Source organism: Chiroxiphia lanceolata, unplaced genomic scaffold, assembly GCF_009829145.1.
Source record: "Chiroxiphia lanceolata isolate bChiLan1 unplaced genomic scaffold, bChiLan1.pri scaffold_62_arrow_ctg1, whole genome shotgun sequence".
In the NCBI taxonomy this organism is placed as follows: Eukaryota; Metazoa; Chordata; class Aves; order Passeriformes; family Pipridae; genus Chiroxiphia; species Chiroxiphia lanceolata.
In genome coordinates this window covers 84,577-97,457 of record NW_022476529.1, presented here as the reverse complement: position 1 = coordinate 97,457, position 12,881 = coordinate 84,577, and the positions used below count along the sequence as shown (strand labels likewise).

At 58.4% G+C, this 12,881-nt stretch overlaps 3 protein-coding genes across 4 annotated transcripts; 2 read left to right on the top strand and 1 right to left on the bottom strand.

The window, feature by feature from the left end:
• The first annotated feature begins 204 nt into the window (after positions 1 to 204).
• Positions 205 to 4,886, top strand: LOC116781770 (C-type lectin domain family 2 member B-like). Of its 2 annotated transcripts, XM_032677510.1 has the most exons (6): positions 2,320 to 2,468; positions 3,206 to 3,416; positions 3,667 to 3,750; positions 3,852 to 4,036; positions 4,138 to 4,238; positions 4,323 to 4,886. In XM_032677510.1, the coding sequence occupies exons 2-6, from the start codon at positions 3,293 to 3,295 to the stop codon at positions 4,438 to 4,440; spliced, it is 612 nt and encodes a 203-aa protein (XP_032533401.1). In that variant the 5' UTR covers positions 2,320 to 2,468; positions 3,206 to 3,292; the 3' UTR covers positions 4,441 to 4,886. The 2 variants fall into 2 exon arrangements, with proteins under 2 accessions (XP_032533400.1, XP_032533401.1); XM_032677509.1 differs by lacking the exons at positions 2,320 to 2,468; positions 3,206 to 3,416; positions 3,667 to 3,750 and adding exons at positions 205 to 521; positions 748 to 843.
• A 2,134-nt stretch (positions 4,887 to 7,020) lies between these two features.
• Positions 7,021 to 9,095, top strand: LOC116781775 (killer cell lectin-like receptor subfamily F member 1; the record flags this gene model as incomplete). Its single annotated transcript, XM_032677523.1, has 4 exons — positions 7,021 to 7,087; positions 7,476 to 7,630; positions 7,848 to 7,957; positions 8,181 to 9,095. Coding segments are annotated over 4 exons (474 nt in total), but the record flags the coding sequence as incomplete, so codon positions are not given.
• A 1,532-nt stretch (positions 9,096 to 10,627) lies between these two features.
• Positions 10,628 to 12,593, bottom strand: LOC116781771 (C-type lectin domain family 2 member B-like). Its single transcript, XM_032677511.1, has 5 exons — positions 12,443 to 12,593; positions 12,009 to 12,119; positions 11,708 to 11,889; positions 11,276 to 11,376; positions 10,628 to 10,976 (listed from the first exon to the last, which is right to left on the bottom strand). Exons 1-5 carry the CDS (start codon positions 12,528 to 12,530, stop codon positions 10,817 to 10,819), a joined length of 642 nt encoding a protein of 213 aa, XP_032533402.1. The 5' UTR covers positions 12,531 to 12,593; the 3' UTR covers positions 10,628 to 10,816.
• Between the last annotated feature and the right edge of the window lie 288 nt (positions 12,594 to 12,881).

The following is a 12,881-nucleotide window of genomic DNA, read 5'->3' as shown; positions in this document are numbered from 1 at the left end:
AGCTTGTCTGCAGAGCTGTAGCGAGCTCCGGTTTTGTCTTGACCGATGGGGCTGAGGGGGGCAAGGGGGGTGTCAGTTAAGTGGCAAAAAAAAGCCAACAAAAGAACCCCAAATGCTAAATGAAGGATGTGTGTCAGTCCCTCCCTCCCGTGCCTTGCTCTGTCCCTCCCCTGGCTGCAGTTTGGCTGCTGAGCCCCTGTCAGAAACGCTGCCCAGGTCCCTCATCCCACAGTACCTGGGAAAAGTGAGTTCCCAGTCCCTCACTGGACTGTTCTCTGCGTATTCTCTACGGTCTGACACAGTGCTCCTGTTAAATCTGCACTCAAAGAGGGTTTTTCTTTCACCCCTAGCGATGGCTCAGGTTCAAGACGCGGCTTGTCCCGGTCAGGGAGGTGCCTCTTCTGACTTTTCACTGATTCAAGATATGGAGGGTGAACGCAACTGGAATGGTGAGAATACAGAGGAGTCCCTGAGTCTCCAAGGTGGATCAGAAACAAGGAAGGCCCTCAGAAAACATCTGGGTGAGTGCAGGGCCACCTGTGTCCTGTCGGGAGGGGACAGTGTTGCCCAATGAGGACGGGGCTGGCAAGTGTGAGGCTGCTCCAGGGGTCTGGAAGAGGCCTCTCGGCCCCATCAGTGGTTGGTGCCGACACTTCTGGCTGCTCAGGTGTTGGCTGGGGGGATGTGAGGGCTGGGCCTGCCCAGCACAGCCCCGTCCTCACGGCCAGTGGCTCTTTCCTCCTCCAGGCAATTGGTTCAGATCCCACCCGTGGCTGAATGCGTTCCTGGTGCTGTCTGTGCTCCTGAACGTGGCTTTGGCAGTGGCTGTGGCTGTGCTGGCAGGTGAGGGAGGAGCAGCTACCTCAGCTCAGAGGCAGCTCTGGGCACAGGGCTGGGCTCCCTCTGGAGGGGAATCCTCAGACATTCTCCCTTTCCTCCTTCAGAAAGACTTCAAGAGATTTTAGTTACACTTGGGGCTCCAGAGTTTTGGGCCTGTCCCAAGGACTGGGTCGGGTACAACAGGGGCTGTTACTACTTCTCATGGGATTGGAGGACCTGGGAGCAGGCTCGGGATCGGTGCTCCGAGCTCGGGGCCTCCCTGGCCGTGCTCAGTGACAAGGAAATGGTGAGTGAGGGGCTCTGGGGGGTGTGTGGGTGGCAGAGGGGAGGCTGGGGGGGTTCCTGGGCCAGGGCAGCTCTCACTGCCTGCTCCTCTCTCCCTCCCAGAGCTTCCTCTTCCGCCTCAATGGCAACCTGGATTACTGGCTCGGGCTGCGGAGACGGGGCGAGAGGTTTCAGTGGGTGGACGGCAGCAGCTACAACTCCTCGTGAGTCCCGGGGGGACGGGCAGGGGATGGGGGAACGAGACTGCTGGGACTGTCCCTCCTGGGCAGTGCTTGTCTCCTCATCTGCTGGGGGGAATGGGCAGAGATGACCTGTCCTGTTCACAGACCTGCCCTGTAACAGCGCTGCCTCTGCTCCTCATTGCAGGCTGGAGGTCCTTGGCAATTCAGAGTGTGTGTACCTGGCAGACAATAAACTCAGGAGTGAGGACTGTTCAAAGCAGCTGCCGTATCTCTGCAGCAAACCCCAAACTCCCTCACCTGTAATAGAAGTGAGGGAGAAAGGACCTTCTCCGTCCTGAAGACACAGCTTTCCTTCTTCCCTTAGCCCAGGGATGTCCTTCTGCAGGTGAACATTTACTTTGTGCCACATCTCAGCACAACCTCAGGAACCTCAGTGCCTTTTGTCATTGTCACCTCAGTAGCTGATCTCAAGGTGAACCTGCAGGGACATGATGTGTGCCTTCATGGACTAGGGGTTTCTTTCTCCACAGGTTTTCCTAATTTTCTATGACAGTATATATACACCGTAACCGTGTGGATGCGCAACGCTACGGTGCTTTAATGTGCGCATATGAGGTATTTAGCCGCTGCTGAAAGCTATATGAATCTATCAATATAAATGCAGAATGTCCCGATTGCGGCCACAGCAGAGTTACTGTATCAGTGCTGCCACTGTGCTTCTCTCTCCTTCTCCTTTTTTTTACATTTATATTAAAGTTTGTACGACCCCACCGCTGTCCCTCGTGTCCTGGTCGGTGCGGGAGGAGCTGCGGGGGCCGCTCGCCCTGTGCGGGAGGGGAAAGGCCCGAGGGAAAGTTCGCGGGTGCCGGGGGTGGCACGTTCGCCCTGAGGGAGCCAAGATGGCGGAACACCCTCACGGTTCCACCAATCAGCGGCACCCACTGCGGACGGGGCCAAAGCCTCCTATTGGCTGTTTGACGCGTCACTCTTGGCTCCCGCGCGCTGATTGGTCACGGCCGTGAGGGTGGGGCACGCCCACGAAGGAGTCGTCCAGGGAGTCGGTCGCGCAGTCCTCGGCGTCCTGACAGCACCGGGAGCGACGGCAGTGTCCGGACCCCGGTGAGGCGGCGGGTGAGGAGCTCGGACGCGGCCCCGGCGCAGGTGAGACCCGCACTCCCTTCTCCTGGGGCTGGAGGCGCTCGGGGGTTCTGGCGGTTTGGTCCTTCCCCGCGTTTTAAAGGTGGATTTGGGGTCCCGTTCAGCCCAAATGGTTCCGTAACGCAGTGAGAGCACAGGTCCTCTGAGGAGAGGCTGAGGGAGCTGGGGGGGCTCAGCCTGGAGAGGAGGAGGCTCAGGGGAGACCTCCTCATTCTTTACAACTCCCTGACAGGAGGGGGCAGCCGGGTGGGCTCTTCTTCCCGGAACCAGCAGTAGGACAGGAGGGCGCGGTCTCAAGCTGTGCCAGGAGAGGTTTAGATTGGATATTAGGCGGGAATTCTTTGCAGAGTGAGTAATCAGCCATTGCAATGGGCTGCCCAGGGAGGGGCTGGAGTCCCCGTCCCTGGCGGTGTTGAAGGTGAGACTGGATGTGGCATCAGTGCCATGGTGTGGGAAGCACGGCGGGGTTGGATCCAGGGTTGGACTCGGTGATCTCGGAGGTCTTTTCCAACCTGGTTGATGATTCTGTGAGAGGCCGCTAGGACAGCCCGGACTTGCACAGTGGTGTAACCACCTCCCTCTCATAACCAGTATATCCCAATAAACAGAATCTTTTCATGGAAATGCTCCAAAGTGCCAGGGCAGGGGCTGTTCCCGGGCTGGGAAGGGCCCATGAGGGGACCGGGGACGGGGCTGAGGCTTCAGGAGCTGGACCCTGAGCTCCCGTTTGTTCTCCACAGGTCACTGTGAACGGACAGGGCAGGACTTTGCTGGCATCGCCTTCCTGAGCCCGAGTGTCCCACAGGGCCCAGCCGTGTCCTCTCATCATGGTCTCTCCACTCTGCCTCAACAGTGGTGGTAAAACCACCCCCAAGCCTGGGCTGAAAGAGGCTTTGCCAGCACCACTGATGACTCAAGATGCAGGTTGTGACAAGCAGAGAGGCAGCACTCGTGAGTTCGGATGTGGAGGGTGGCTTCTGCTCCAGGGACGGGATTGTGAAGGAGCCCCCGGGTCCCCAGGATTGATCAGCAAACAAGAAAACCCCTTTCTGGGTGATTGCAGGGCCACCCCTGTGTCCTGTGGGGAGAGGACAGTGTCACCCCACCAGGGCAGGGCTGGCAGGTGTGAGGCTGCTCCAGGGGTCTGGTGGAGCCCTGTGAGGGATGTGAGCCCCGTCCTCACGGCTCTTTCCTGCCCCAGGCACAAGGCTCCTGGGGCATCTCACCCTGGCAGTGGTTCTGCTCCTGCTCCTGGCTTTGGTGGTGGCCGTGGCTGTGCTGGCAGGTGAGGGAGGAGCAGCTGCCTCAGCTCAGAGGCAGCTCTGGGCACAGGGCTGGGCTCCCCGTGGAGGGGAATCCTCAGACCTTCTCCCTTTCCTCCTTCAGTGAGAAGCCTTGGAGAGATTCCAGTCACACCCAGGGCTCCAGAGTTTCTGGCCTGTCCCGAGGCCTGGGTCGGGTACAACAGGGTCTGTTACTACCTCTCGAGGGAGGAGGGGACCTGGGAGCAGGCTCGGGATCGGTGCTCCGAGCTCGGGGCCTCCCTGGTCGTGCTCAGTGACAAGGAAATGGTGAGTGAGGGGCTCTGGGGGGTGTGTGGGTGGCAGAGGGGAGGCTGGGGGGGTTCCTGGGCCAGGGCAGCTCTCACTGCCTGCTCCTCTCTCCCTCCCAGAGCTTCCTCTTCCGCCTCAATGACAACCTGGATTACTGGCTCGGGCTGCGGAGACAGGGCGAGCGGCTGCAGTGGGTGGACGGCAGCAGCTACAACTCCTCGTGAGTCCTGGGGAGATGGAGGGTCAGGGGGGCACAGACTGTCCACCCCTGTGGTGCCAGCGCTGTCTCTGCCCCTCCTTGCAGGGTCCCTGTCCTGGGTGACTCAGAGTGTGTGTACCTGGGCCACCGGCGCTTCAGGAGCGGGGTCTGCTCGGCTCAGCGGCCTTACCTCTGCAACAGACCCCAGGATCGCCTGGGATAGATGGTGGGAAGGGGACCTTGTCCATCCTGAAGGCTCAACAGCTTTGCATCTTCTCTCCCAGCACACCTCAGCTCTCCACCTGCCTTGCAGTTGTTGTGTCAGCACCACCTCAGAGCCTGGTGCCACGGATACCTCAGTGCAACCCCTCGGGGTCACCTCAGTGCCTGGGCTGAAGGGGATGAGCCTGCAGGGAGGGGAGATGATGTGGAAGCCGATGTGTGGCTGCCTGGACTGGGGGCTCTGGGTCTCTTTCTCCTTCTAGAACCATCCCAGAACTCATCCTGCTTCTCTGACAGTCCACACTTGTACCCTAACCCTCTATGCTGCCTGTCAGGAGTGAAGCAGGAGATCCCACCTTGGATACAGGTCGGTGATCCCCACCAGTAACTGCTGCTGTTCTGTTCTTTCACCTTGTTCACTTTTGCAATAAAACCTTGTGAAATCCACCCCTGTCCCTTCCCCCCGGGATCCCATCCCAAATTTCGGAGCCTTGGAGCTCCCGGGGCTGCTTCCCAGTGCTCCCAGTCTGCCCAGTCACCCTGGAGGGCTTTGGGGAGGGGGACACAGCACACAGGTGCTGCTGGGAGGGGGGGGGTCCCACCTCACTGCTGGGTGGTTTGTTCTTCCCAAAACGGATTTTTGGACTTTTCCGCCCGAGCTCTGCCCCCCTCCTCCGCTCGGGCAAAAGGGATTTGGGGCCGGTTTTTCCCCCCCTCTTTCCGGAGGGAAATCGGGTGCGTTTCTGCGCCGCGGCCGGCAGGGGATGCGCGCGAGCCGGGAATTCCCGCGGACATTCCAGCCGACATTCCCTCGGTCCTGTCGCGGCCCCGCGGCCCCCGCGGGACCCCAAAAGCGACTGTGGGCAACCCCAGAAACCAGGACTTGGATCTGTCCCGACCGATGGGGCTGAGGGGGACAAAGGGGGGTGTCAGACGAGTGGGGGAAAACCCCCCTAAATGACTGGGGGGTGTCAGCTCCTCCTGCCCTGCCTGGTTCTGGCCCTCCCATGGCTGCAGCATTTCTGCCACCACCCCCTCCTCATAAGATGCTTCTTGGGGAAGCAACACCAAATATCACCTGTCACGTTTCAGCCTCACCCCCTAAAAACCTCAATCAGAGGCTTTTTGAGTTGATTTAATAAATTAATTTGATTAATTTAATAAATTCCCACCTGTTTCCCCCCCATTCGGCCCAACCCTGCCCGTGTCCCTGCACCTCCAGGTGAGCCCCCTCCCTCCTCCTCCTCCTGGCTGGGGACACCCTAAACCCTTTCCCCAGGCACAGGGGAGGCTGCAGAATACAGAGGTATGTTTAAAAAACCCCCCAAAGGAACATAAAAGGCCCAGTTGGTGCCATTTCCTGGGACCGGACGCGCGTTGGTCACGAGGTGAGAAGGTGTCCGAGGCTGGTGTCGCTCTCAGGTCGCACCAACGACCTCCAGAGCCACCATGGCTGGGGAAATCATTTATGCCGATCTAAGAAATCCTGGGAACGGGCCTTCCCCGGCTGAGAAATGTCCTGGTGAGTGTATTTTGGGGGAAAAAGGGGCTTATTTCAGGCCCTGGGAGGAGTTTTGGGTCCGTTACCTTTGGGGTCCCTTCGCTTCTCCATCCCCACGTTTCCAAGCTCACGGGGTGGCTTTAAAATGGGGTCTGGGCTTGTCCAGAGCGGGACAGGGACAGGAGAGGCTGGAAAATCTCCGGAGCTGGAACAGTTTTGTTTCCCAGACCCTTCACCCGGTGGCCAAAAGGGGACCCCAGGAAGCCCCAGGGGAGCCACCACCCCTGGGAGGGCAGGGAAGGGGCCGAGGGCTGGAGAGACCCCGGAGGAGTCACCGAGGGCTGGAGGGACCCACGGCCACCAACTCCCAGCTGGAAACTGAGCCCATTTTGGGGAGTTCCCAGGTCCTGCCCTCTGGCACTGGGTCCTCGAGGCTGCTCCCGAGGCTGCTGCACCCCCTGAGCCCCCCAATCCCCCCCGGGGGTGCTGCCCTGGCTGGAGCCCTGTCAGGGGGAATTTATGGCTTTGGAGGAAGCAAAGCAACCAGAAACTTCTGCTCCAACTCACAGCTCAGCACAGGGTTTTTTTGTGCTCTAAACCCCCAATCTTCGTGTTTTTTTGAGCTTAATTGTGGCCTCTTCCAGCTCCTGCCCCGTGCCCGTGGTGGCACAGAGTGCTCCTTGCAGCCGGGGCGCTGGGGCACCTCGTCCTGCTGGTGCTGGTGGTGGTCCTGAGCGTGAGGGGTGAGTAACCAGCTCTTATCTCCACCCCACACCCCGGCGAGGAGAGGCCTGGGAGCGGAAATCTGGGTTTGCTGCAGCGGTTCAGGCCCTGGAGGGTTGGTGCAGGCACGAGAGCCAAGAGCAAAACCCCCTCTGGGCACACCTGGAGCATCCCCCAAATGAGGGAGGAGGGCAAAGCCCATGGGCTTCGGGCCAACTTCGTTAACTGTGGGGCAAAACCCGCCCTGGCTCTGTGGGGTTTGTGGTTTGGCTTCAACTTCTCACTTTGCTCCCAGTTTTTCAGGGCTCTCCAGGTCCTGAAAGTGACCCCAGAGCTGAGAGCCAGGCCAGGAACCAGACGGAGCGATACATCTCCCCATCCCTGGTGTGGTACCTCTGCCAGCCCCAGGGGCAGAGCCCCCCAGGTGAGCCCCCTTCCCACCTGGCTCTGCTGGGGGAGGCTCAGGTGGGACCTCGGGGGGCTCCTCCTGCCAGGAGACCCTGCACTGAGGGTTCTCTGGCAAAAAGGAGCAGTTTTAAGGAAGAATTCCCTTTTCCGTGCGATTTTTGGCGGTCCCACCTCCCCGGAGGAGCACGGTCAGCCCAAGGGGGGATGTTTCTCACCACCCAACTTCTTCCTCCTCCTCTTCTTCCCCCTCCTCTCCCTCTTCCTCCTCCTCCTCTGTGGTGGCAGAGCAGTAAAACCACAACGCTGGGAAATGACTCAAGGGTTTGGTGCCTTTCATTTGGGGGGTCGGGGAAGACCTTGCCCACCTTTGAGGTGTCTCATTCATGGCCTTCCCTCCTCTCCAGCCCCTGCTGGCTGCAAGTTGTGCCCCCAGGACTGGCAGCTCCGTGGGGAGAGATGCTACTGGCTCTCCAAGGAATCGGGGACCTGGACCCAGGGCAGGAAAAGCTGCAGAGATCAGGACTCCGAGCTGGTGGTGCTCAAGAACGAGACAGAAATGGTAAACAGGGAGGAAAAGGCTCGGGAAGGACCCCAAAGTCCTGGGGTTTTAGGGGGGGCAAAGGCTCCCAGGAGCAGGAGGGTTTGGGGTTCAGAGCACGGGGCCGCTCGTGTCCCACGGATTTGGGGGCTCAGGTTTGTTCTGTGGCTTTGCACCCCATGGAACTCCCCGTGGAGAGAGATTTTTTTTGGAGCAATTGGTCCCTTCCACGTCCCAGGAGAACGTCGAGAGTGTCACAGGCAGGAGCCTGTGGTCGGTGTGGGTCGGGTTGAGGTCACAGCAGAAGGAGTGGACGTGGGTGGACGACACCCCCTACGACCCCCAAAGGTGAGTGTCCGAGGTCTGGGGGGGGTAAAAAGCAGCTTTGGTCCGTTTGAGACCCCGATCCACGTCCACACATCGCTGGGGGCAAGGGTCTCTTATTCCTCTGGTAACACTCTGCAGACCAAGAGTCGGGGTCATGGGGCACGTTGGGGTTGGTTATGGGGCACATTTGGGACATAGGGCACGTTGGGGTCGTTTATGGGGCAATAAACTGTTTGTTGTGCAGGTTTGGGGACCTGTCGGACAAAGGGTGTGGGACCCTGAAAGGCAAGAGCTTAGAGGTTGATGTCTGTGACAGTGACCACAAGTGGGTTTGCCAAAAAGCCCCTTTCCAGCTCTCCTCGCCCACAGCTGGGAAGTTGGGATGATGCCTCCACCTGACACACTCGGGCACGGACCTCGTGTGGCACAAAAAAAAATTTTATTACAATTTTTTCATGGTTTATCCACCCCGTTACATCAGCAGTAAATTCCTGTTAGTGACTTTTCTCTATATCTACTTTTTAGTTAAGGATTCTCTGCCCAGGAGAAAAATACTCCCAAGAAATTTCACACACACGCAGATTTATTATCACATCTGCATTTATCTTGCAAGTTCCCCTTAAGTTTCTCCCAGAGTCACATAATCTCAGTCCCTACACTTAAGTGTTATTTTTATGCTTTTATACTACTGTAGATAACAATAAGCCAAGCGGCTCCATCCCTGCTTTCCTTTGCAACCAAACTGTCCTAAAATAAACACACATATTTCAACACCCGTCCCTTCAGTGTCTTCACTGTGAGGGCAGTTCTGTGAGGGCAGTTCTGTGAGGGCAGTTCTGTGAGGGCAGTTTTGTGAGGGCCGTTCTGTGAGGGCCGTTCTGGGAGGGCAACTCTGTGATGGCGACTCTGTGAGGGCGATTCTGTGAGGGCAGTTCTTTGAGGGCGACTCTGTGAGGGCGATTCTGTGAGGGCGGTTCTGTGAGGGCAGTTCTGTGAGGGCAGCTCTGTGAGGGCAGCTCTGTGAGGGCGATTCTATGAGGGCGGTTCTTTGAGGGCGACTCTGTGAGGGCGGTTCTGTGAGGGCAGTTCTGTGAAGGCGACTCTGTGAGGGTGATTCTGTGAGGGCAACTCTGTGAGGGCAGTTCTGTGAGGGCGACTCTGTGAGGGCGACTGTGAGGGCAGCTCTGTGAGGGCAGCTCTGTGAGGGCGACTCTGTGAGGGTGATTCTGTGAGGGCGATTCTGTGAGGGCGATTCTGTGAGGGCGATTCTGTGATGGCGACTCTGTGAGGGTGATTCTGTGAGGGCAGCTCTGTGAGGGCGACTCTGTGAGGGCGACTCTGTGAGGGTGATTCTGTGAGGGTGACTCTGTGAGGGCAGTTCTGTAAGGGCAACTCTGTGAGGGCAGTTCTGTGAGGGCGGTTCTGTGAGGGCGGTTCTGTGAGGGCCGTTCTGTGAGGGCAACTCTGTGAGGGCAGTTCTGTGAGGGCAACTCTGTGAGGGCAACTCTGTGAGGGCGGTTCTGTGAGGGCAACTCTGTGATGGCGACTCTGTGAGGGCGATTCTGTGAGGGCAACTCTGTGAGGGCAGTTCTGTGAGGGCGATTCTGTGAGGGCGATTCTGTGAGGGCCGTTCTGTGAGGGCCGTTCTGTGAGGGCGATTCTGTGAGGGCGATTCTGTGAGGGCGGTTCTGTGAGGGCAACTCTGAGGTCAGTTCAGTGAGGGCAGTTCAGTGAGGGCAGTTCAGTGAGGGCAGTTCTGTGAGGGCAGTTCAGTGAGGGCAGTTCTGTGAGGGCAGTTCTGTGAGGGCGACTCTGTGAGGGCGATTCTATGAGGGCAGTTCTGTGAGGGCAGTTCTGTGAGGGCAGTTCTGTGAGGGTGACTCTGTGAGGGCAGTTCCATGAGGGTGACTCTGTGAGGGCGGTTCCATGAGGGCTGTTCTGTGATGGCGACTCTGTGAGGGCGATTCTATGACGGCAGTTCTTTGAGGGCGACTCTGTGAGGGCGGTTCTGTGAGGGCCGTTCTGTGAGGGCCGTTCTGTGAGGGCGACTCTGTGAGGGTGATTCTGTGAGGGCGGTTCTGTGAGGGCAGTTCTGTGAGGGCGGTTCTGTGAGGGCGGTTCTGTGAGGGCAGTTCTGTGAGGGCAACTCTGTGAGGGCAGTTCTGTGAGGGCAGTTCTGTGAGGGCAGTTCTGTGAGGGCGACTCTGTGAGGGTGATTCTGTGAGGGCGGTTCTGTGAGGGCGGTTCTGTGAGGGCGGTTCTGTGAGGGCAGTTCTGTGAGGGTAGTTTTGTGAGGGCAATTCTGTGAGGGCGGTTCTGAGGGCGTTCCGCCATCTTGGCTCCCTCCGGGCTCCTTCAGCCACCCCGGCACCCGCAGATGTTCCCTCGGACCCTTCCCCACCCGCATGGGGCGAGCGGCCCCCGCAGCTCCCGCACCGACCAGGACACGAGGGACGGCGGTGGGGCTGAGAGACAGTGGTGGGGCCGTACAAACTTTAATACAAATGTAAAAAAAGGAGAAGGAGAGAGAAGCACAGCGGCCGCACTGATACAGTAACTCTGCTGAGGCCACAATCAGGACATTCTACATTCATGTTCATAGATTCATATGGTGTTCAGCAACAGATATGTACTTGACATGCACACATTCAAGCACTATAGTGCTTGATGGTATGCATCCGTACTGTTAAGGTGTAAATATATAGCCATAGAGAATGAGGAAGACTTCTGGAGAAAGAAACCTTCTTGAGACCAGCTACTGAGTTGACAATGACAAAATGCACTGAGGTTACTGAGGTAGTGCTGAGATGTGGCACAAAGCAAATATTCGAATGTGGAAGGACATCCTTGGGCTAGTGGAAGAAGGAAAGCTGTGAGTCTTCAGGCTGAGAGTCTCGGTTTGGGGTCTCTTAATTTCCCCTCCCACAGGACGAAGTCGTCGGGGCGGCTGCAGATCCAGTTCTTCTCCGTGTGGCACAGGGACGAGCTGATCCTGCCCAGGTTCAGGTACCCACAGGGCCCCCCACCCCTCACCTCAAACCTGCAAATGCCAACAGGACCAGAGTCAGAAAGGGAAAGGGAAAAGAAGAAAACCCCCTCAAAAAATAAGAAGAGCTGGGATTTCCCCTCTGGCAGAGAAGGGCTTTGGCTGGGGGGGGTCTCTAATTCTCTGATCAGGGTTGGGGGGCAGCGACCTCGGCCCATCCCAACCCCCCATGGAAAGCCAGGAGCTGCCTGGACACGGGGCAGGAGAAGGTGCCCATCCCAGGATGGGGCATCCCAGACTCCAGGAAATCCCTGGGGCCCACCCCGGGCTCCAGCACGGACACAGGGACCCACCTGCCGTTCAAGGCCGTGCCATTGATCCACTCCCAGCTGTTATCCCTCTTTTCCAACCCGATCCAGTGGTTTGCTTCCCCTTTATAGCGCAGAAGGAAGGCCTGGAAGGCAAAGAAACATTGGCTTTGGCCAGTCTTGCCTTCCCCACCTCCTCCTTCCCTCCTGTGTCCACCCCCAGCCAGACCTGGGGCTTTTCCCAAGGGCTTGGCTCCCGGCTCCAGCACTGGCAGCACTTTGGGGCCAGCCTGGGGGGTTTGGGGCTGGTTTATCCTCTTGGTTTCCCCGTGTTTCCCACCCCGGTGCTGCTGCAGAGGCTCAAGCCCAGTCCTCACCAGTTCCTCCCAGTCCTCCCCAGTTCATCCCAGTCCTCCCCAGTTCATCCCAGTCCTCCCCAGTTCATCCCAGTCCTCACCAGTTCCTCCCAGTCCTCACCAGTTCCTCCCTCGTGCTTATGGTGGCCAGTGAAGCTCCCAGGGCCTCACACCTTTCCCGGCCCGTGGTCCAGTTGCCCTCAGCCTCAGAAAAATGATAACATTTTCCTTGGAAACCAGGCCAGGTGTCTGGGCACACGTGGGAGAATTCCAGCTCGGAGAACCGGGGTCTGACACTGAGAACTGAAACACAGAAAGCTGAGTCAGACACGTGGGCAGCCCCGAAAAGCAGCAAAATGGGGTTGATTCCTTGGGGGTTTTTTCCAGCAGAGGAAATTGGGGGGTGTCTGGGTGGGACTCACCAGCCACTGCTCCAGCCAAGCTGAAGCTGAGGATGCCCAGGAGCACACACAGAGCGAGGAGAACACGCACCTTGGGGGATCTTCTCCGCTCTGACTCGGTTCTGGAGGACCCTGGGGCAGGAAAGAGCAGGGTGAGGATGGCCTGGCTCCTCTCCCCTCTGCTTTGCCCCCCGGTGCTGGACCCTCAGTCCATCCCCAGCCCCACCCAGGCCCATCCAGGGACCCCTCTGGGGGCTCAGGAGTCCTTCAGAGCCACTGATGTGTGTTTGAGGGCCTGGAGACGGATCTTCAGCCTCCAGAGGTGAATTCCACAGCCTGGAATCAGCTGGGCCTGGGCTGCTCCACACCCACCCAAAGGCTCCATCCCCATCCCACTGATGCTCCTCCCACACCCCGCCCTCCCTGGGAATGTTTGGGGTTTTTCCCAGCATTACCACATTTGGACTCTTTCTCTGGGTCACTGCAGATGTTCAGTGGTTCCTCTTGGCTTGAAGAATTTGGCCTTTGGGCTCCTTTCCCCATCCTTGCAGAGAAGCTTCAGGGGCCCGGGGCTGACGTGTCCTTGTGCTCTGTGGGGTGGAAGCCTGGGCTGGAAGGAGAGGAGAGGCTGAGGGGACCTGCAGGGAGCTGAGACCCTCCTGGGCCACAGCCCAGCCAGCCACAACAGCCCCTGTGGGGTTGGCACTCACAGCTTTATCCTGGTGCCAAGGGGCACCATCGGGCAGGGCTGAACCCACATCAGGGAGAGGAGGAGGCACACAGGACAGAGGGAGGGGAAAAGATAAGGGAGGGAAAGAGAGGGGAGGGACTAAGATTAAAGAGGAAAAAACAACCCCACAAATTAAGCAGAAATGAAAGAGAAAGACAAGTTTA